At 41.2% G+C, this 21,721-nt stretch overlaps 1 protein-coding gene across 13 annotated transcripts in view; it reads right to left on the bottom strand.

Annotated features, from left to right (window-relative positions):
• Window positions 1–21,721, bottom strand: part of LOC733397 (ankyrin repeat and SAM domain-containing protein 1A) — a 317,888-nt gene that overhangs the window by 270,289 nt on the left and 25,878 nt on the right. For 12 of the 13 annotated variants that reach the window (XM_041582022.1, XM_041582016.1, XM_041582019.1 and 9 more), the window contains one exon: window positions 12,407–12,487. In XM_041582022.1, the coding sequence (XP_041437956.1) occupies window positions 12,407–12,487 (81 nt within the window). Of the gene's footprint in view, window positions 1–12,406; window positions 12,488–21,721 lie in introns of those variants that run through there. The other variant, XM_041582023.1, reaches the window with a different exon arrangement.

Below are 21,721 nucleotides of genomic sequence, written 5' to 3'. Positions count from 1 at the left end.
GGGCAAAATGAAGTAACAAAGAACAGAGTGAAATGGTATAAAATCACTAAAATCCAACAAAAATCAATGCTTATTTTTCCGCCTAGTGTAATCAGCAGTCAGAATCAAAGTTTGAATATTGCTAAACATGCAATAAAATGGATAAAAATGCACCAAAATTGCTATATAATCACCGAAACAACATACAAAAGGTATTCAGCTATTCGCAATGGCAATAAAACAGTTTTTTCAGGCAAAAAAACAGAGGATGCGATATAAAAAGAGGACACACCATAGCGTAAGTGTGTATGTGTGTGTACATTTGGCCAATTGTGTGTTGTGTGTGTGCGTGCTGTGAATGTGTGTGACCCCCCGATCCCCCAAAATTGTATGTGTGTGTATAAGTGTGCATTGCTAAAATAAGTGTGTGTTTGTGTGTGTGGATGGGCACTAACCTGGAGTGGCAGGGTCCTGATCGTCCAGGAGAGCTGCAGGCATTGTGGCACCGTCTTCTTGCTTGATCCGGTAAGTGGGGGCGGAAATATGGACCAAGAAGTGTGGGCAGCAGCAGAGCACATCCATTGCACGTGCCTGTTGCTGCATTTGGGGCCCCTGGGCGTTTGCGACTCAGGGGCCACTTGTTCCACACCCCTGCTTGTTGCCTGGGGGCTGGAGAACGACAAGGTACGGAGCAAGCGACTTGAAAAGCCGCTTCTCCGTTCCCTAACCCTTTAAAGTGGACCCGTCACCCAGACATAAAAATCTGTATAATAAAAGTCCTTCTTAAATTAAATATGAAATCCAATTTCTTTTTTTTATTAAAGCATTCATAGCTGTTTTAAACTTGTTTAAAAATATCAGCTGTCAATCAAATATTGTCTGCCCCTCCTCTATGCCTAGGCATAGAGGTGGGGCAAGCAATTACTTTCACTTTCCATTCAGCACTTCCTAGATGTCACTGCTCTCCCTACATTCCCCCAGTTCTCTTAACGATTTAAATGTGTAACCAGGGCATGGAGATGGACATTGGGTCCCTGTCCCCTGGTACACAAACAAGATTCTGAGATGATACAAGGCTTGCCTTAATAACACTGTCCACAAAATGGCTCCTGCCTGGTTGCTATAATTATGAGTTCCCAGACTGATGGAAACAATATTCAAATAAATTATACAGTGTAATTAAAGTTCATTTTGCTTGACTAACATGATAAAATAGGATTTGGATCATTTTGTTTGGGTGACGGGTCCCCTTTAATGCTGCAGAACGTAGAATCTACGATCTTTGGCATTTAAAAAAAACTTTTCCACAGAACGTAGATTCTACGTTCTGTGGCACTTAAAGGGCTAAAACAAAAAGGACATACTTCTCTCCCTAGGAAACCATTTGCATGATTGGAACCCTTCATAAGGCTAAGTCAACCCTCTTGGCCAGAAAAAAAGCATTAGACACGCAGTTAACACTAACACACACACACACACAATGCACATTTTTAATTTTTTCGATGTATTTATTTTTATATGCACACTCACATACACACAACAAATCATTTACAAACAAGCACAATCTAGCACAAACATTTTTTAAGTTTACTCGTCGTTTAAGTTTTTACTAGTCCATCAGCTATTTTGACCACTAGTCACACTATTTTGTTATTTTATTGATTTGTAATGTGATTTTATTTTATTAAAATCCGTTAGTATACAACGAAAAAAAAATTAAATTAAAATCAAATCAATTAAATTAATTAAAATTGCAAAGCCTTTATTAAGAAATAACTTACTGAAACTCCGCTTCCCCTCCTCTTCAGAAAAGGCGACATGGTGACCATCCATCCTACGGTGCTTGATTTCTCCTCCCTGGCTATTCTTCTGATACTATGACACCATGTGAAGGAGTGTGGGCTGGTCAGTACAGATCGAGCGCACAAGGCACATGGCTACTACTCAGAGGATCTATTTCCAATGGGAATGTTACCCACTTGCAGGCTACATCGGGCACTGCCAGCTGCACCAGCCTGCCTTGTGTAACTTACTTACAGCTGGGTTCAATTCACTCCAGGAAACGGGAGCAACGGGGAACTGAGCGCACAGCATATTTCCCATTCTGCTGCCCCACAGTTACTGCTCGGGATCCCCGCACTTTCCCTGTTCCCATGCACCATCCAATCCCAGTGGGAAAATTCTCCTGCTGCCGCTCACATCTGCTACTTAGTGGCTGATGCAACTCAGATCTTTGGCTTAAGCTGGCCATAGACGCAAAGATCCGATCGTACGAATCAACGTACGATCGGACTTTCCCATCTCCCGAACCTCCACTAACCATTCAGATCAAAGTCTTTACCATTCCGATCAAATAGAACAGATCACCCAATGTTCTGCCCCTGACGGCAATCGTACGATACTTATGTCTGACAACACTAGTGACAGTCTCCCTCTGAAAATCGTACGATCGGCAATACACGCAGAGATATTATCGGCAGCCGACAGAAATTTTCTAACCTGTCCGATCGACCAAACGACCGATCTCCGACGGACGAAAAATGTCGGGACTCTCCACACACGGGCCGAAAATCGTACGAATCCACGATTCGTACGATCGGATCTTTGCGTCTATGGCCAGCTTAAGTGGCGGCTTCAGCTCAGATCGTGCTGTCAGCACCAATAGAGCTTCCAGTTTGTGCAGCGCATAACAGGCGATACGATTGTCCAAGCTGCTGTAAACTCCAAATAATTGGCACTCGTGCAAAGGGTTGCGTGAAGATGTTGAGCCTCCCACAAATCATTAATTAAAAGGAGCTAGATTTAATTAGAGCAATAAGCATGCAATGTCCTGTTGACAGGGATGGCGTGGATTTTGTTTACTCTGTATAGTTAGACCTACGTGAAAATATACTGGGCGTTATAAGAAAATACTGAGGGCTGAAAATATGTGACAGATTGCACACAATTCCCTGGAGACAGTAACTCACACTGCCATTATCTGTCCTTAGTGCATAGAGGACCCCACTAACTACACACACTTTACTCGCTGATACAGGACGAAGAGCCAAACCTCCATTCATTGCCCACAGCATTGTCCAGCCCACAATGAGCACACCTTTAACCCTTTAAGTGCCAGCAGAATTTCACATTTTGGTTACGCGAAATGCCAGCCGTTTTTAAGCATTTTGTGCTCTCTCACTTTAGGGGCATTTTCTGAGGGGAAACCTATAGTTTACCTAGGAAAATTATACATTGTTTTTTTCGGTAGAAACTGAGCTTTCTAAATCTGCCTGAGTTTTCATGTATTTCCACCTGTGCAAAAAAATTTATAGTGCTAAATAACAAAAAAAAATGAAAAATTACCATTTTTCATCGTATATCAATTTATACCAGAAAAATATTTCATTTTACAGATGAAAATCCAACTTATTTGGAAAGCCTTATGTCTCTCGAACGTGCCAATACCAGATATGTATAGTTTTAGGGAGATTTAGGATTTCTGTACAGCAAAAACTCCCGGCAGTATATTACTGAATTTTGAAAGCACTAAGGCAGAAAACGGCATGCTTTAGATTCCAAGGCAAAAAATCCTGAAACCATAGGTTTACCCCAGAAAACCATACATTTTTGAAAAGTACACATTCTGCCGATTACAAAATGGGTAACTATGTCTCTCTACTCCCAACTACCAAACAGAAAAGCTTGTCTGAACATAGCGGTTTTTCAAAATAAAATTCAAAATTTTGAAAAATCATTTCAAAGGTTTTATTTTGCTGCTCCGCATATCCCAAACTATATTACGTACCAAGAAAAAGCACCTGAAATATGATTGCCAGGGGTCCACTGAACAGTTTGATACCCATTATGCATAGGTTTACCAAAGTATCTGGCATTTAGAGACACAAATATGAAGTTAGCGCATCCAAATTGTTCAGGACTTTACTTCAGCTACTGAGAAATCAAAACATTGACTGCATTTTTTGTGGGGTAAAAACACAGAAATATATGTTTACCCCCCAAACCCATATATTTTTGGAAAGAACACATTCTACAGAATCTAAAATGGGTACCCATGCCTTTCTGCTCCAAACTACTGAGTCGCAAGGCTTTCCCAAAATTGTCGGTTTTGGTGAAATATCTGAAAATTGCCTCAAAGCTTCAACTTCCCAGCACCATATCACCCATGTATCATTACGTACTAAGAAAAAGCACCCTAAATATGATTGCCAGGGTTCCTCTGAACATTTTGGTGGCCATTGTTCATAAGTTTACCAAAGTATCTGGCATTTAGAGGCCCCAAAATGAAGTTAGCGCATACAAACAGTCCCGTGAGTAACTTCAGCTAATGAAAAATCAACACATTGACTGCATTTTTGTGGGGTAAAAACACAGAAATATATGTTTACCCCCCAAAACCCATATATTTTTGGAAAGTACACATTCTACCGAATCTAAAATGGGTACCCATGCCTTTCTGCTCCAAACTACTGAGTCGCAAGGCCTTCCCACAATTGTCGGTTTTGGTGAAATATCTGAAAATTGCCTCAAAGCTTCAACTTCTCAGCACCATATCACCCATGTATCGTTACGCACCAAGAAAAAACACCCTAAATATGATTGCCAGGGTTCCTCCAAACAGTTTGGTAGCCATTGTTCATAGGTTTACCAAAGTATCTGGCAGTTAGAGGCCTCAAAATGAAGTTAGCGCATACAAATAGTCCTGTGGGTAACTTCATATAATGAGAAATCAACACATTGACTGCATTTTTGTGGGGTAAAAACACAGAAATATATGTTTACCCCCCAAACCCATATATTTTTGGAAAGTACACATTCTACTGAATCTAAAATGGGTACCCATGCCTTTCTGCTCCAAACTACTGAGTCGCAAGGCTTTCCCACAATTGTCGGTTTTGGTGAAATATCTGAAAATTGCCTCAAAGCTTCAACTTCTCAGCCCCATATCACCCATGTATCGTTACGCACCAAGAAAAAGCACCCTAAATATGATTGCCAGGGTTCCTCCAAACAGTTTGGTGGCCATTGTTCATAGGTTTACCAAAGTATCTGGCATTTAGAGGCCTCAAAATGAAGTTAGCGCATACAAATAGTCCTGTGGGTAACTTCATCTAATGAAAAATCAACACATTGACTGCATTTTTGTGGGGTAAAAACACAGAAATATATGTTTACCCCCCAAAACCCATATATTTTTGGAAAGTACACATTCTACAGAATCTAAAATGGGTACCCATGCCTTTCTGTTCCAAACTACTGAGTCGCAAGGCTTTCCCACAATTGTCGGTTTTGGTGAAATATCTGAAAATTGCCTCAAAGCTTCAACTTCTCAGCACCATATCACCCATGTATCGTTACGCACCAAAAAAAAACACCCTAAATATGATTGCCAGGGGTCCTCCAAACAGTTTGGTGCCCACTGTGCATAGGTTTACCAAAGTATATGGCAGTTAGAGGCCCCAAAATGAAGTTAGCGCATACAAATAGTCCTGTGGGTAACTTCAGCTAATGAAAAATCAACACATTGACTGCATTTTTGTGGGGTAAAAACACAGAAATATATGTTTACCCCCCAAACCCATATATTTTTGGAAAGTACACATTATACAGAATCTAAAATGGGTACCCATGCCTTTCTGCCCCAAACTACTGAGTCGCAAGGCTTTGCCAAATTTGGCGGTTTTGGTAAAATATTCTGAAAATTGCCTCAAAGCTTCAACTTTCCAGCATCGTATTGTCCATGTATCATTACCAGCATAAAGCATCCTAAATATAAACATAGGGGTCTACTAAACAGTTTGATGCCCAATGTGCATAGATATACCAAACTATGTGGGGCACAGAGACCCCCAAATGACAATATGTATAGACATTTTCACGGCTGACGCGCTGGCTGCTGCAATATAACCACCCGGTGTGTGTATTATGCGACATTAGACCACCTAACAGTACAGAGACCCCAGAAAACCATATATTTTCAGAAAGTACACATTCTGACGAATCCAATATGGGTAAATAAGCGTTTCTACTGCAAACTGCCAAACTGCAAAGCAATGCTGAACATAACGGTTTTTATCAAATTTCTGAAAATCGTCACAAAGCTTGAATTTTACCCCATTATATGCCCCACATTTCGTAACTTATCAGCATAAAACATCCTGAATATGAACGCCAGGGGTCTACTTAACACTTTGATGCCCAATATGCATAGATATACCAAACTATGTGGCGCACAGAGACCCCCAAATGACAATAGTGTATACATTTTCACGGCTGACGTGCGCTGGCTGCTGCAATATAAGCACCCGGTGTGTGTAATATGCGACATTAGACCCCCCTAACAGTACAGAGACCCCAGAAAACCATATATTTTCGGAAAGTACACATTCTGACGAATCCAATATGGGTAAATATGTGTTCCTACTGCAAACTGTCAAACTGCAAAGCAATGCTGAACGTAACGGTTTTTATCAAATTTCTGAAAATCGTCACAAAGCTTGAATTTTATCCCATTATATGCCCCACATTTCGTAACTTATCAGCATAAAACATCCTAAATATGAGCGCCAGGGGTCTACTGAACACTTTGATGCCCAAAATGCATAGATATACCAAACTATGTGGCGCACAGAGACCCCCAAATGACAATATGTATAGACATTTTCACGGCTGACACGCTGGCTGCAGCAATATAACCAACCGGTGTGTGTGTATTATGCGACATTAGACCACCTAACAGTACAGAGACCCCAGAAAACCATATATTTTCAGAAAGTACACATTCTGACGAATCCAATATGGGTAAATAAGTGTTTCTACTGCAAACTGCCAAACTGCAAAGCAATGCTGAACATAACGGTTTTTATCAAATTTCTGAAAATCGTCACAAAGCTTGAATTTTACCCCATTATGTGCCCCACATTTCGTAACGTATCAGCATAAAACATCCTAAATATGAACGCCAGGGGTCTACTGAACACTTTGATGCCCAATATGCATAGATATACCAAACTATGTGGCGCACAGAGACCCACAAATGGATATATAGTAGATAAAATTTACATAGGCAAAACAAAATAACACAGAACAGTGTGAAATGCAAATAAATCACCAAAAACTAATAAAACCACAAAAATCAATGCTTTTTTTTTTCACACTAGTGTAATCGGCCACCAGAATTACCGTTTGAATATTTTAGCTGGGCCAAATCGATTATACGGACAGAAACAAGTGAACAACACAAATGCAGAGCTGAAAATGCAATAAAATGGCAAAAAATTCAATAAAATGGCTAAAAATGCACCAAAATACCCAAAATTGCAATATAACCACCAAAATAACATACAAATGCTATTGCACAGTACGGTTAGCGAATACGCTATTCGGAACGGCAATAAAACATTTTTTTTAGCCCAAAAAGAGACGATGCGATAAGAAAAAAAAAAAAAAAAGCCACAAAGCCATATATGTACATATGCGTGTGCACAACGGGTAAATTGCATGTTATTTGCGCGTGTGCGCGTGTGCGCGTGTGCAAGTGTACATGGGTGCTGTGAGTGTGTGTGACCCCCCCAATCCCCAAAAATCTATGTGTGAGTGTGTGTAAGTGTGAATGTAAGTGTATATTACTGTAATAAGTGTGTGTTGGTGTGTTTGTGTGTTTTTGTGTGTGTAAATGTTACACTTACCTGGGGTAGATGCCTCAGATCGATGAGAGAGGGCTCCACGCAGCAGATCTGCAGCTCCAACGGTCATCAGCCATGTGGGGGCGGAGCTGGGCGGAAGTGCAGCGCAGGCAGCAGCAGGACGCATAGGAAACGCGTCCCTGCTGCTGCTTTGGGGCCCCTGGGCGATCGCGCCCCAGGGGCCACACGATCCCCTGCTCTGCTCGCTGTCTAGGGGCAGGGGATCGTGAAGGAGCGGAGCGAGCGGCTCTAACAGCCGCTCCTCCGCTCGCAAACCCGGAAGTGCTGCAGAACGTAGAATCTACGATCTGTGGCACTTTGGTCCTTTGATCCACAGAACGTAGATTCTACGTTCTGTGGCACTTAAAGGGTTAAGAACCGCAAGGTGCCCGCTATCCTCTACATGCCTATGCCCCAAGCACAAGTCTGGCTCAAGCTCACCGTCCCCATAACATGGTTATCACTCAGCCATATTAATACCGTGTGGTACATACATTTTTTTTATAATATGTCCACGAGTTGGGCACATTACTACCTGTGTACCTGTGCCCCTCACAGCGCTAGAATGTGGACAATAGTATCACCTGTAATGTGCTGCGCAAACTGGGAATAAAATAGGGAAGGTGCTGTGCGCTCAGTTCCCCATAGCTCCCTTTTCCTGGAGTGAGTTGAGCTTTGCGATTTTAAAGTTTAATTTCTCTCTGTGGTTTTTTTTTCTTTGTATACTAACGAATTTTAAAAAAACAAACAATTTTTGATGTTACTGGTAAGGGATTATGTATTTTAGCACTGCTTTGCAATTCGGTAGTGTGTAATAGAAAGACATATTTGTCTGTTTGGGATTTAAACTAAACCCTAAAAATAAATATGGCTAAAAATGCCATATTTTATATACTGAACGTATTGCCCCAGCCTAAAGTTTCAGCTTCTCAACAGCAGCAATGATCTGTGACTTCAAACTTGTCAGAGGGGGTCACTATCTTGGAAAGTGTATGGGACACATGCTCACTGGGCTCTGAGCAGCTGTTGAGAAGCCAAGCTTAGGGTCGTTGGAAATCATCAAGCAGAAAATGAGGTTGGCCTGTAATATAAGCGAATGCTACAAGGCTGATGCTAGTTGCATTGGTTGGTGTGCTGCCATGTAGAAATTATCTGTATTAATTACTTATCTGTCTTATATTGTGATATTAATATTCTATGTGTACTGTATATTTTGAGTCAGCCCCTAAGCTCAATAAGTGATAGCAGCACAGAGCATGTGTAGTGAAGCAGCAGAAATGGGGAGCTACTGAGGCATTTTGGAGGCACAGATCGTCCCTGTTAAAGACCTATTGTTGCCTTGGTCTGGTACAGAACCCCAAAACATAAGGTACAACTTTTCCAGCCTATTTTTTAAGTAAAACTTTAGTTCTCCTTTAACCAGAATACAGTTTTCTAGAGTTCTGGTACTGTTAAGGGTGTCTTAACATAAAATGCATACATAAACTGCATACAGTGTGCTTAGTTCAAAAGAGCTAATTTGCCAGACAAGAAACTCATCTGCACTATTTCCATTTTAGGGTTTCTAAATGCCACAATTTTTGGTAAATCTATGGATATTCAACATCAAAATGTTCAAAAAAAGTGTGTGACATAAACACAGCAGACTGCAATAATTTATGCGATTTTCAGAAATATCATAAAAAACCACCATGTTTAGCACAGCTTGCCTGTTTGGTAGAAAAATATTTGCCTATTCTGTTCGGGGGTATATATCCAAAGATATATGGTTTTCAGGGGCCTGAATAATCTTGGGGTTTTATGACACATCAACTACAAGCAGGGTGCTTACTTTGTAGCTGCAAAAATTTAAACCATAAAAATTTGTTTGCATTAGTTTCATTTGGGGCCTCTACATGCCACATACTTGGGTAAACATATGGACATATAGAGCCCTGGCATTCATTTTTAGGAACACATATCAAGGGAGAACACTTCCCTGCATAAAAGACTGCATAAAAATGTGAGGAACTAAAGCCTTTTTTTAACACAATCACTTCATTTCAGGGGCTCAAAAATAAATGAACACATTAAAAAACTGAAAATAAAATGTTAATTTCTAATACTTGGTTGAAAACCCTTTGCTGGCAATGACAGCCTGAAATCTTGAACTCATGGACATCACCAGATTCTGGGTTTCCTCCTTTTTACTGCTCTACCAGGCCTTTACTGCAGTGGCATTCAGTTGCTGTTTGTTGGCCTTTCTGTTCGATGTTTAGTCTTCAACAAGTGAAATGCATGCTCAATTAGGTTCAGATCAGGTGACTGACTTGGCATTCAAGAATATTCCACTACTTTGCTTTAATAAACTCCTGGGTCTTTGGCTGTATTTTTTGGGTCAATGTCGATCTGTATTATGAAACGCCTCCCAATCAATTTGACTGCATTTAGCTGGATTTGAGCAAACAGTGTCTCTGAACACTCAGGATTAATTCGGCTGCTTCTGTCCTGTGTCACATCAAGGATAATCACTAGTGACCCAGTGCCACTGGCAGCCATGCACGCTCAAGCCATCACACTGCCTCCCCCACTTTACAGATGATGTGGTATGCTTTGGATCATGAGTGTTCCACGTCTTCTCCATACTTTTTTCTTGCCATCATTCTGGTAGAGGTAGATCTTTATTTCATCTGTCAAAAGAATGTTTTTCCAGAACTGCGCTGGCTTTTTTAGCAAAGTCCAATCTAGCCTTTCTATTCTTGATGCTTATGAGTGGCTTGCACCTTGCAGTGCACCCTCTGTACTTTACTTTCATGCAGTCTTCTCTTTATGGTAGACTTGAATATCGATACAACTACCTCCTGGAGAGTGGTGTTCACTTGTTTGGCTGTTTTCTCCTCACCATGGAAATGATTCTTCGATCATCCACAACTGTTGTCTTCCGTGGACATCCAGGTCTTTTTGCGTTTCCGAGTTCCCCAGTGCTTTCTTTCTTTCTTCGGATGTACCAAACTGTAGACACTCCTAACAGTGTAGCAATTTCTCTAATGGGTTTTTTCTGTTTTTGCAGCTTGAGGATGGCTTGTTTCACCTGCATGGAGAGCTCCTTTGACCGCATGTTGTCTGTTCACAGCAAAATCTTCCACATACAAGCACCCCCCATCAAATCAACTACAGGGTTTTTATCTGCTTCATTGATAGACATTACAAAGGAATTGCACACACCTGCCAATGAAAAAGCCTTTTGAGTCAATTGTCCAATTACTTTTGAGCCCCTGAAATGAAGTTATTGCATACCTCCCAACTGTCCCGTTTTTAAAGGGACAGTCCCTCTTTTGCCAGCTCAACCGGAATTCCCTCGTTTGTACTGTTAAGTCCCGTTTTTATCTGCAGTGAACAGGCAGAAAAAGAAACAAAGTTTCTAACTTAATTGGCTTTTGGCAGAGAGCCCAGAACAGCCACAGCTGCATTAAAGATACTGTTGTAACAATTTCAAGATAAGCAAATAAGTAATTGTAACAATTTCAAGATAAGGAAATAAGTAATTGTAACAATATAAGATAACAGGTCCCTTGGGAAAAGTTAGACTCACAGCTTAAAGGGCAATTCCCCTTCATTAGCAAAACTGTAATAACTGAAATATACCACAGAAATATGTTCAAACTTTCATATTTTTCAAATTTTGTAAAATGAACAGTGGTAATTAGGGGGTGGTCAAAAAATTTTCATTACGCGCGGCAACATTTCCAAAATGTTGGGAGGTATGGTCATTGTTTTAAAAAAAAAGCTTTAGTTCCTTACATTTTTATGCAATCTTTTTGTTCATCCCACTGAATTAAAGCTGAAATCTGCAGTTCAACTGCATCTGAGTTGTTTCATTTATAATTCATTGTACAGAACCAAAATTAGAAAAAAAAGTTGTCTGTCCAAATATTTATGGACCTAACTGTAGATGAAAAAAAATGCTACATGAGGTGCAAGCAACCCAAAAGTACTCCTCATACAGTGGGGGACAAACTACAAACACAATGTGGTATCACAAAATAATTTCTTTATATATTAAAGACAGTACAATACAACAAAAACATATTTTGTCACAGATATATATACATAGCAGCATCACCATAAATAAATGCATACCACACAGTTTTATGATCAAGGCAAAAAAAAAAAACTTACACTTGCCAGCAATGAGAATAGCCCTAACATTTCAGCATAATAGCCTTTGTGAAGGCGAATATAAAACCCAATACAGGTAAGGACCCGTTATCCGGAAACCAGTTATCCAGAAAGTTCTGAATTACGGAAAGGCCATCTCCCATAGACTCCATTTTATTCAGATAATCCAAATTTTTAAAAATGACATCCTTTTTCTCTGTAATAATAAAGCAGTACCATGTATTTGATCCAAACTAAGATATTACTAATCCTTACTGGAAGGAAAGCCAGCCTATTGGGTTTATTTAATGTCTACATGATTTTCTAGTAGACTTAAGGTATGAAGATCCAAATTACGGAAAGATTTGTTATCCAAAAAATGCCAGGTCTCGAGTATTCCCATACCTGTATATGAAATTCATTTTTAGGAAGTTTGATCTTGGCACATGAGCATTTGTGGGAGAAAAGATGCTCCAAAAATGGTTTTGAGGCGATTTTTAGACATGTGGGAAGTAGATGGGGGCATCCAATTCTACTTCCTTTCACAACTACTGACAATCTGCACAGTTTGAAAAGAGAATGTAGCCAAATTTCTAAAATCTTACTTGTGTCCATTAAGGGATGAATGATGCAATGGAGTATAGCCTGAGCTGTCAACGCAGTTAACGTTGGGACCACGCCATATGCTGCAAAACAGAAAATCAAAAGTAAGAATCATGAGTAAAAGTGGTTTATTTTGTAGAACAAAAGAACTATTCAAGAAAAAACCTTAGGCAGGCAGAGAATCCACTGCCCTGCTGCTCCTCTTGCCTTTTCATCCGCCGCGTCTGCCTGCACCCGACGGGAAACAATGCTTCAGGGTGCAGGAAGAGCAGCGGGGGCAGTGGATTTTCGGCCTGCAGAGGAACACATGCTCTGTTTGTCAGTGGGCCTATTGTCAACAATATACATGGTAGGAGTAAAGAAGGCTACAGCTTATCAAAGTCAACATTAGGTGGATGAAGTAATGTCATGTCTGATGACTCAATTTATTCCATATTTTATTTGAGAATTGTTTACCTCTACGAAGAATTGTCTAGGACAAGAAAATCTTGTTAAGTGTCACGAAAACAGGACTCTTAACCACAAAACTCTTGGGTTTGGCTATAAGGGGTTACACTCTCTCAATCACCTTACACACAGGTTAGACTAACATCAGACACCCCAAAACATACCAACACCCAGAAAATTAATTAGCTTCCACCTATCTATCATTAACAGGTGATAGAAACCTTGTATAACTATCCCCCTGCCCTCTATTACAGGCAATAACTCACACTAACTCAACAATACATCAAACACTCTCCTATAGTAGCTAGTCAGGGTTAGATCTTACTAGTTCATCAAGCACTCCAGCAGCCAAAGGATTAATTTACATTAAAAAAACGCTTTCCTGCTAGCCGTACTAGTTATTCAACATACAAATAGGTACAGGGTCCGACTGGGGGGTCAGCCCCCCACCCGGGCATGTGCGCATGCGCAAGTTTAGGAAAACAGCAGGAGCATAGGGAGCTAAATGCGTGGCTCAAGTCTTGGTGTAGGAAGGAAGGGTTTGGGTTCCTAGAGCACTGGGCTGATTTTTCCTTGGCTTACAAACTATACAGTCGTGACGGTTGCACCTAAATGGAAGGGGGTCAACTGTGCTAAGGGGAAAGAATGGCCAAGAGGTTGGAGGAGTGTTTAAACTAGGCACTGAGGGGGATGGATGAGATCATGAATTATGGGGAAGCTAGGGTAGATGGGGCAGTGGGATTGGTATGGGGTCATGGGGGAGGAGTGAGGGAGGCATAACATTTACCAGCTAAGGAGGTCTCTCTGTTACAAGGAAAACATGCCAATACTAACTTAAGATATAATTCTCCACTAAGTAATACAAATTTCAAAAGAAAAAGTAGTAACCTCTGCTGTATGCTTGCAAATGCACAGAGTTTGTCAGGTAAAATGGGAGACCTAGAATTACAATGCATGCTCTAAAAAGAATATAATATACCGTATATACTCGAGTATAACCCGAGTTTTTCAGCATCCAAAATGTGCTGAAAAAGTCTACCTCGTCTTATACTCAAATGATAATTTTCTTTGTGAACTTTTTATACCTTATACTGGAGATTGCAGTCACTTTTAATAATTCCTATACCAACAGTTCGCTTGGGGAGAGACTGGAATATCACACAGTGCCCTCTGTTGGTTATATGAAAGAATAACAGGGCGCCCTCTGTTGGTTATATGAAAGAATAACAGTGACTGCAATATCACACAGCGCCATCTGTTGGTTATATGAAAGAATAACTGTGACTGCAATATCACACAGTGCCCTCTGTTGGTTATATGAAAGAATAACAGTGACTGCAATATCACACAGCGCCATCTGTTGGTTATATGAAAGAATAACAGTGACTGCAATATCACACAGCGCCATCTGTTGGTTATATGAAAGAATAACAGTGACTGCAATATCACACAGCGCCCTCTGTTGGTTATATGAAAGATTAACAGTGACTGCAATATCAAACAGCCCCCTCTGTTGGTTATATGAAAGAATAACAGTGACTGCAATATCACACAGTGCCCTCTGTTGGTTATATGAAGGATTAACAGTGATGGCAATATCACACAGCGCCCTCTGTTGGTTATACGAAACATTAACAGTGATGGCAATATCACACAGCACCCTCTGCACATGGTAGTGGGACAGTGGGACAATGCACACAGTAATTCGTTTGGCAATTCTCTGTCACCATCAACTTTGCAAAGAAGTCCGGTTGATCGCTGGGGAGGTCGCTTTGGTGGAATGTGCGCTGCTGGGAGACAGGGCTGTAGTTGTGTCTAGGCTTATACTCGAGTCAATACGTTTTTCCAGTTTTCATAGGTAAAATTAGGTACCTCAGCTTATACTTGGGTCGGCTTATACTCAAGTATAGACGGTAATTGGTATCACTGAGACCTGGTGAATGAAACAGGTGACTGGACTGCGAATTTAAATAGTTACACCCTTTTTAGGAGGGACAGAGGGATTAAAAGGGGTGCAGAAGTGTGTCTGTATACAAAGTCTGAATTAAAGCCATGCAACTAGGTCAAGTTATTACTATGTGTGACTAGTTATCCAGACATTGACTGGGGTAATTGGGTTGCCAAGACAGAAAAGGCTAGTAGGTTTGTAAATATGCTGAATGACAACTTTTTATTCCAGTTCATTCAAGAACCTACTAGGAAATAACTAGTAATAACTAGGCAATAACTAGGTAATAACACTGAACTCATCTCTAGCATCTGTATGGGCATTAGGGAATAGTGATCATAACATGGTTTTCTTTGAGATTCTGTTGCAGAGGCAATTCTATAAAGGAGTAACAAAAACACAGTTTCAGACGTGCAAACTTTGACAGTATAAGGGCATATCTGCAACAAATTAAGTGGGAAATGCATTCCACAGGGTTAAACACAAAACACAAATGGTAATTCTTTAAAATGCTGCTTAATAAATATACATGTCAGTATATCCCCTTGTAAGCATGCAACGTTGTTGCAAAGCAAAACCTTTTTGGTTCAATAGAAGTGTTGGTGTTGAGGTGGGTAAGAAAAGACGTGCTTTTAAGGCTGTCAAGTGCATCCAACGTTTCGGCCCACATTGGGGCCGAAACGTTGGATGCACGAGTGTTATGGAAAGAAATTAAATTTGAACACTTGAAAACCTGGTGTGCTGGTCCATTTTGAAGGTTACATATTACTTAGACCGCAGCACCCACAGACAAAAACAACGGAAAGAGTGCAGGTACTGTCTGGACATTTTTATATATATATATATATATATATATATATATATATATATATATATATATATATATATTCTACACAAGTGAGGAACCAGTTAATGAAGCAGTAACGGAATTTGGTGGGGGCGGGCCGTGCAGACTCCAGCCGGCTGCAGCGCGCGCGATCTGCCGGGGGGGCTCTGCAGGGGTGCGGGCCCTGGCCCAGTTGCACCCCCTGCTCCCGGTAGTTATGAAGGTTTCCTTCATAATAGTCCCATTTCTAGTAATACAACTAATGCTGCATGGTTCACACATGAGGAAATTCAAAAGAGACTAGAACAAGTTAAGATAAACAAAGGTCAGGGGCCAGATGGTATTCATCCCAGGGTACTTAGCGAGTTTAGCTCTGCGATTGCCAAACCTTTACTTAATTTTTCAGGATTCATTGAGGTTTGGCATGGTGCAGAGAGACTTGTGAATTGCTAATGTGGTGCAGCTATTCAAAAAGGGAACCCATTCTCAGCCTCAAAACAATAGGCCAGTTAGTCAGACGTCAGTGGTAGGAAAGCTTTTCGAAGGGTTAATAAAGGATAAGATACTGGACTTCACAGCAAATCATAATACTAAGAGTTGTTGCCAGCATGGTTTTAATGCGTAATAGATCTTGCCAGACTAACCTAATTTATTTTTATGAGAAGGTGAGCAGGGACCTCAATTCTGGGGTGGCAGTGGATGTGATTTACTTAGACCTTGCTAAAGCATTTGATACAGTGCCACACAAAAGGTTACTGGTTAAATTAAGGAATGTTGTCCTGGAACATAGTACTTGTACCTGGATAGGGCAATGGCTAAAAGATAGATTACAAAAAGTGGTGGTAAATGGAACATTTTCTAATTGGACCAGTGTTGTTAGTGGAGTATCGCAGGGCTCTGTACTAGGTACTTTGCTTTTCAACTTGTTTATTGTTGACCTGGAGGTGGGCTTTGAAAGTACCGTTTCTATTTTTGCAGATGATACTAAATTGTGCAGAACTATAGGTGCCATGCAGGATGCTGCCATATTTCACATTGATTTGTCTAAGCTGGAAAACTGGGCAGCAAACTGGAAAATGAGGTTCAATGTGTTCAGTGTGTTGGGAGTTTCCTTAAATAAGAAGGATCTAGGGGTTTTTCTAGCTAACACATTGTCTAATTCTGGGCAGTGTCATTCTGTGGCTACTAAAGCAAATAAAGTTCTGTCTTGCATGAAAATGGCATTAACATGAAAACAGGAAATTGTTTATACATACCGTAATTTCTGTTTCCTGGTCACTCTCCATGGCAGCATTCACCGAATGGGTTAACATCCCCGTGGGCCAGCGGACAGGACCTCCCTCAATAATAAAAGGCTGCACCTCCCATAATCCATTAGTCTAGGTATAAAGCGGTCCCCCAAATCGGGGTGGGAAACTACCCGGTGAATGCTGCCATGGAGAGTGACCAGGAAACAGAAATTACGGTATGTATAAACAATTTCCTGTTTTCCCATAGTCACCCATGGCCAGCATTCACCAAATGGGAATTCCCCAAGCTAAATAATGAGGGAGGGAACGATTTGCATAACAGAAAATTTTTAATCAAGAGAATGAAATACAGACTGCAATATTTTTCTCCCAAACATAGCTTCTTGGGAGGACAAAACATCCAACTTATAATGTTTCACAAACGTATTGATTGAAGACCACCTTGCTGATCTGCAGATGCTCTCCTGCGACACCCCGGCCTCTGTCGCCCAGGAACTTGCTAATGCCCTGGTAGAGTGTGCCTTCAACCCTCTGGGAACCTTCCTGCCTGCAATATTGTAGGTTTTTGCGATAGCTGCAACAATCCAAGAACTAATTGTTCTTTTAGCTGGAGCTTGACCTTTCCTTGAACCATTTGGGATTATGAACAATCTTTCTGATTTTCTCCACGCCTTTGTTCTTTCCAGATAAATCTTTATGGCTCTCACTAGATCCAGAGTATGCCATAATTCTTCCCTTGATGACTTAGGATCTGGACAAAAGGATGGAAGGATTATTTCCAAATCTAAATGGAATTTTGAGACGACTTTTGGTAAAAAACCAAATGCAGGTCTTAATATCTGACACTTGGCCTCTTAACGTACTGATTTGTAAATTCATCTCAAATCCCGAGAATAAGAAACCTACCAAAACTGCTGGAGAAGGAGACAAAGGATCTTCCTCTTTCTCTGTCACAAATTTTGCAAACTTTTCCCAGATTTTATACTATTTGGAGGAAGTACTATTTTTTCTAGACTTCATTAATAAATTGATGATTTCCTCTGGAAGAGAGAAGCTCTTCAATCTTTCCCTCTCAACCGCCAGGCCATCAAAGATAAATGATTGTGTTCCTGGAATTGGATTGCTCCCTGTGACAACCACCCCGGAAAGATCGGAATCATCATAGGTTCTTCTGTTGCCAACTTCTGGAGGAGAGGGAACCAAGGCCTCCTGGGCCAGTAGGGAATGATCGCAATTGCCTCTACCTTCTCTCTCTTTATCTTTTTCAGTATCCTCCAAATCAACGGAAAGGGAGGAAAAATGTAGATCAGACTTCCCAACCAACTTTGCCTTAGTCCGTCCACTGCACAGGACCCTTCGTAGGGGAATCTTGAGTAATACTGCTGGCATTTCTTGTTCTGAGGGGATGCCATGACATCTATCTCTGGTTGTCCCCCTCTTTATAATGTCTTCGAATATACTTCTGTGTAAGGACCACTCCCCTGGATCCAGAACCGTCCTGCTGAGGAAGTCTGCTTTTAGATTTTCTTTCCCTGGAAGGTGAACTGCTGTCAACCCTTCCAGCCAACTTTCTGCCCACTGAAAGAGTGGTTTTACTTCTTCCATCTGGTGCCCCCTTGTTTCACTATATATGCCACTGCCGTTGTGTTGTCTGTCACAATCTTCACTTGTTTGTTCTTCAACAGGTGAGAAAAAGAAAAAAGAGATTTTCTTATGGCTCTTAACTCTAGAATGTTTGAGGAAATATTTTCTCCTTTCCAGGTGCCTTGCACATATCTCTCTTCTATGTGTGCTCCCCACCCCACACTTGATGCGTCGGTGGTTAATGTCACCCACTCTAGCTCCTCCAAGGGTACGCCTCTTGCAAGGTTTTTGGGATCGCACCACCAGATTAAACTTCTTTTTACCTCTCGAGGTATTTCTATATTTCTTTGCAGGTGTAGATGAGGATGTCTCACTTTCCTTAGCAGAAAATTTTGCAAGGGCCTTGTATGCCACCTTGCCCATCTGACTACTTGACAGGTTGCCGACATGGTGCCTAATACTCTTAGGCATTGATGCACTGACACGGTCTTCTGCTTTCTGAAACTTCCTAGCAGATTGATAAGTTTTTCCTGCTTTTCCACCGGAAGACTGACTAGATTTTGATCAGTCTGAAAGAGAGCTCCCAGATACTGAAGGGTTTGTTGGGGAATTAAATTGCTCTTTTGTTTGTTTATTACCCATCCATGGGCTAGTAGGAACTCTTGAACCCTTGAAGTATGTCTTCCGGCTTCGGCTCTTGAGTTTGACACTACCAAGATATCGTCTAGGTAATGATATACTGCTAGACCTTCCTTCCTTAGTTCTGCTATGAGTGTTACTAGCACCTTTGTAAACACTCTTGGAGACTGGGAGAGCCCAAATGGTAGGCACCTGAACTGTACATGAATGTCCCCTACTGCAAATCTCATATACTTTCTGTGTTCTCTTGAGACTGGAATGTGGAAGTAAGCATCTTTTAAGTCTATGCTTGTCTACCAATCTTCTTTTGAGATTGCCTGTATGATGGAAGCCAGAGACTCCATTTTGAATTTTCTTGCTTGCAGAAAATTGTTTACTCTTCGCATTTCCAGAACAGGTCTCAAGGTTCCTGATGCTTTCTTCACTAGAAAAAGTCTTGAGTAAAGGCCTTTGAATTTTTCCTCTAAAGGAACTGATTCTATCGCCCTTGACTCGAACATTTGGTCTAAGTACTTTTGTACGACCACTTTGCTTGTCTCTCCATCTTTGAAGGTTGACATAATGAAAAAATCTTTCCTGGGTACTGATTTGAATTCTAGAACGAATCCTGACTCTATCACCTTCTGTACCCAACCGTCTTGAATGGTTCTGGCCCAGACATGGGAGAATTCGGCTAACCTGCCCCCTACCATGTTCTGAGCCCTGCCACCTTCATTGTTGATTGGAAGTCGAAGGGGCAGAGGAAAAACCTCCAGGTCTTCTTCCCGACCCTCTAGAACTTTGACGGCCTGATCTCCACGAAGATTGTCTGGAGTATTCCTTCCCAGGCTTGTATTGTCTGGATGTTCTAAACGTTTTATGCCTCGCTTTCCCATAACTGGGTTCATAGCGGGCTCTTTTGGTTAGGTTTTCTTGAGGAAGAAACACACTTTTGCCTCCGGATAGCTTCTTAATAATTGCATCTAGCTTTTCGCCAAACAACATTTCACCTTCAAATGGCAACTGGCATAGATTAGACTTGGAAGCAGTATCAGCTGCCCAAGCTTTCAACCATAATGCTTTCCTGGCTGCCACCGACAGGGCCATCGATCTTGCTGATAAATGCACTAGATCCAATGACATAAATTCCGTAGCCATCTTGCAATCTGAAAGCATCTCTAAGAGCTTCGGTCTTTTCACATTGGATGAGATTGCTTCCCCCATCTCAGACAGCCATACTTTCAATGCTCTAGATACTGACGTCAGAGCCACTGCAGGCTTACAGGCTGCCCCTGCAGCTCCAAATGCTTTCCTCCGATTGAATTCTATTTTCTTCTCCATAGGCTCTCTGAATACTGCCCCATCATCCACTGGCAGGGTCGTCTTCTTAGCCAAACGAACTATGGCCGCATCCACCTTAGGTGGAGACTCCCAAAACTTTGCCTCTTGTTCATCAAAGGGATATTTTTTATTAAATTTCCCAGCTGTTTGAGCTCTTTTTTCAGTCTTTTTCCACTCAGTATTAATAATATCTTTTATAGAGGAATGGACTGGAAAACTTGTTGCCTTCTTCCGTGAAGAGGGAAATAGCTTATCTGCTGCAGAGAGTTTTGCTGTTTCTGTCGGAAAAGTCAGGGTCTGTCTGACTGCTTTAATTAGTGGATCGATTATTGCTATGTCAAAGGTCGATTCTTCTTCCGAATCTATTTCACCCTCTTCTGATCCTATCTGTGAAAAGCCCTCAGGATCTTCAGATGAATCTCCTTCTGATACATCAGATAAGGATTCTGCTTGTCTCGTATGTCTAGGTCTTTTCCTAGAACTTGAAACTTCCTGAAATCCTTGAATAACTGCTTGCTTTATAACCGAAGCCAAGGATTCTGCAAACAGCTGATTTCCCTGTGATACAGATGTACCAGGTTCTTGCCGTATTTCTGTTGATGCTGAAGACTTCTCTGGTGACTTGTCTTTCTTTGCATCTGAGGCAGGAAGGCTGAACAAATAATAACATTTATTAAAATCAAACCTCCTGATCCACATAAGTCATTACTCTCAATACTACCTCACCTTTTCCCTCGGGGTTGAGAGGTTTTCCCAGTCATACCAGGTTCCATTGTTGAAAACTAGGTAAAGAGAGTATAACATTTTCAGCATTAACTCAAAGAGATTATTTTGGCTGAACACAAAGCACATCACATACCTGCAACTAACTCCTTAGTGCTCAGTATACTGCTTGGCAATGGCCGCTGCAGGAAGTGTGCTATTGCTTAAGTAACTGAGGATGACACCTGCATACCTCATAACTTCTTTGCCCCAGGTACTGGAAAGCGCATTAAATCCATTGCGCTGGGAAAAAACGCTGCTTACTTTACTATTGGCGCCAATCCATTCAAACCGCATCTTTTCCCTCATCAAAGATGGCCGAACGGCCACTTCCGCCGACGTCACTTCCTTTCGGCACAGATACTGCGTCTTTTACCTTACCAAGATGGCCGCTGAAAGCTTCCTTATGACCTTGTACGCACCTTACCTTTAGCAAGATGGCCGCCAGAAGCTTCCAACGCTGAAGACGCTTTCACACACGCTTCCCTGCTGATGCTGTACCTGGGCAAAATCGGCTCTCCTGACCCATCATCGGGAGGAA

This window comes from Xenopus laevis, chromosome 2L (assembly GCF_017654675.1).
Source record: "Xenopus laevis strain J_2021 chromosome 2L, Xenopus_laevis_v10.1, whole genome shotgun sequence".
NCBI classification, from domain to species: Eukaryota; Metazoa; Chordata; class Amphibia; order Anura; family Pipidae; genus Xenopus; species Xenopus laevis.
Note: the sequence above shows the minus strand (reverse complement) of the source record. Positions and strands in the feature narration are given on the sequence as shown.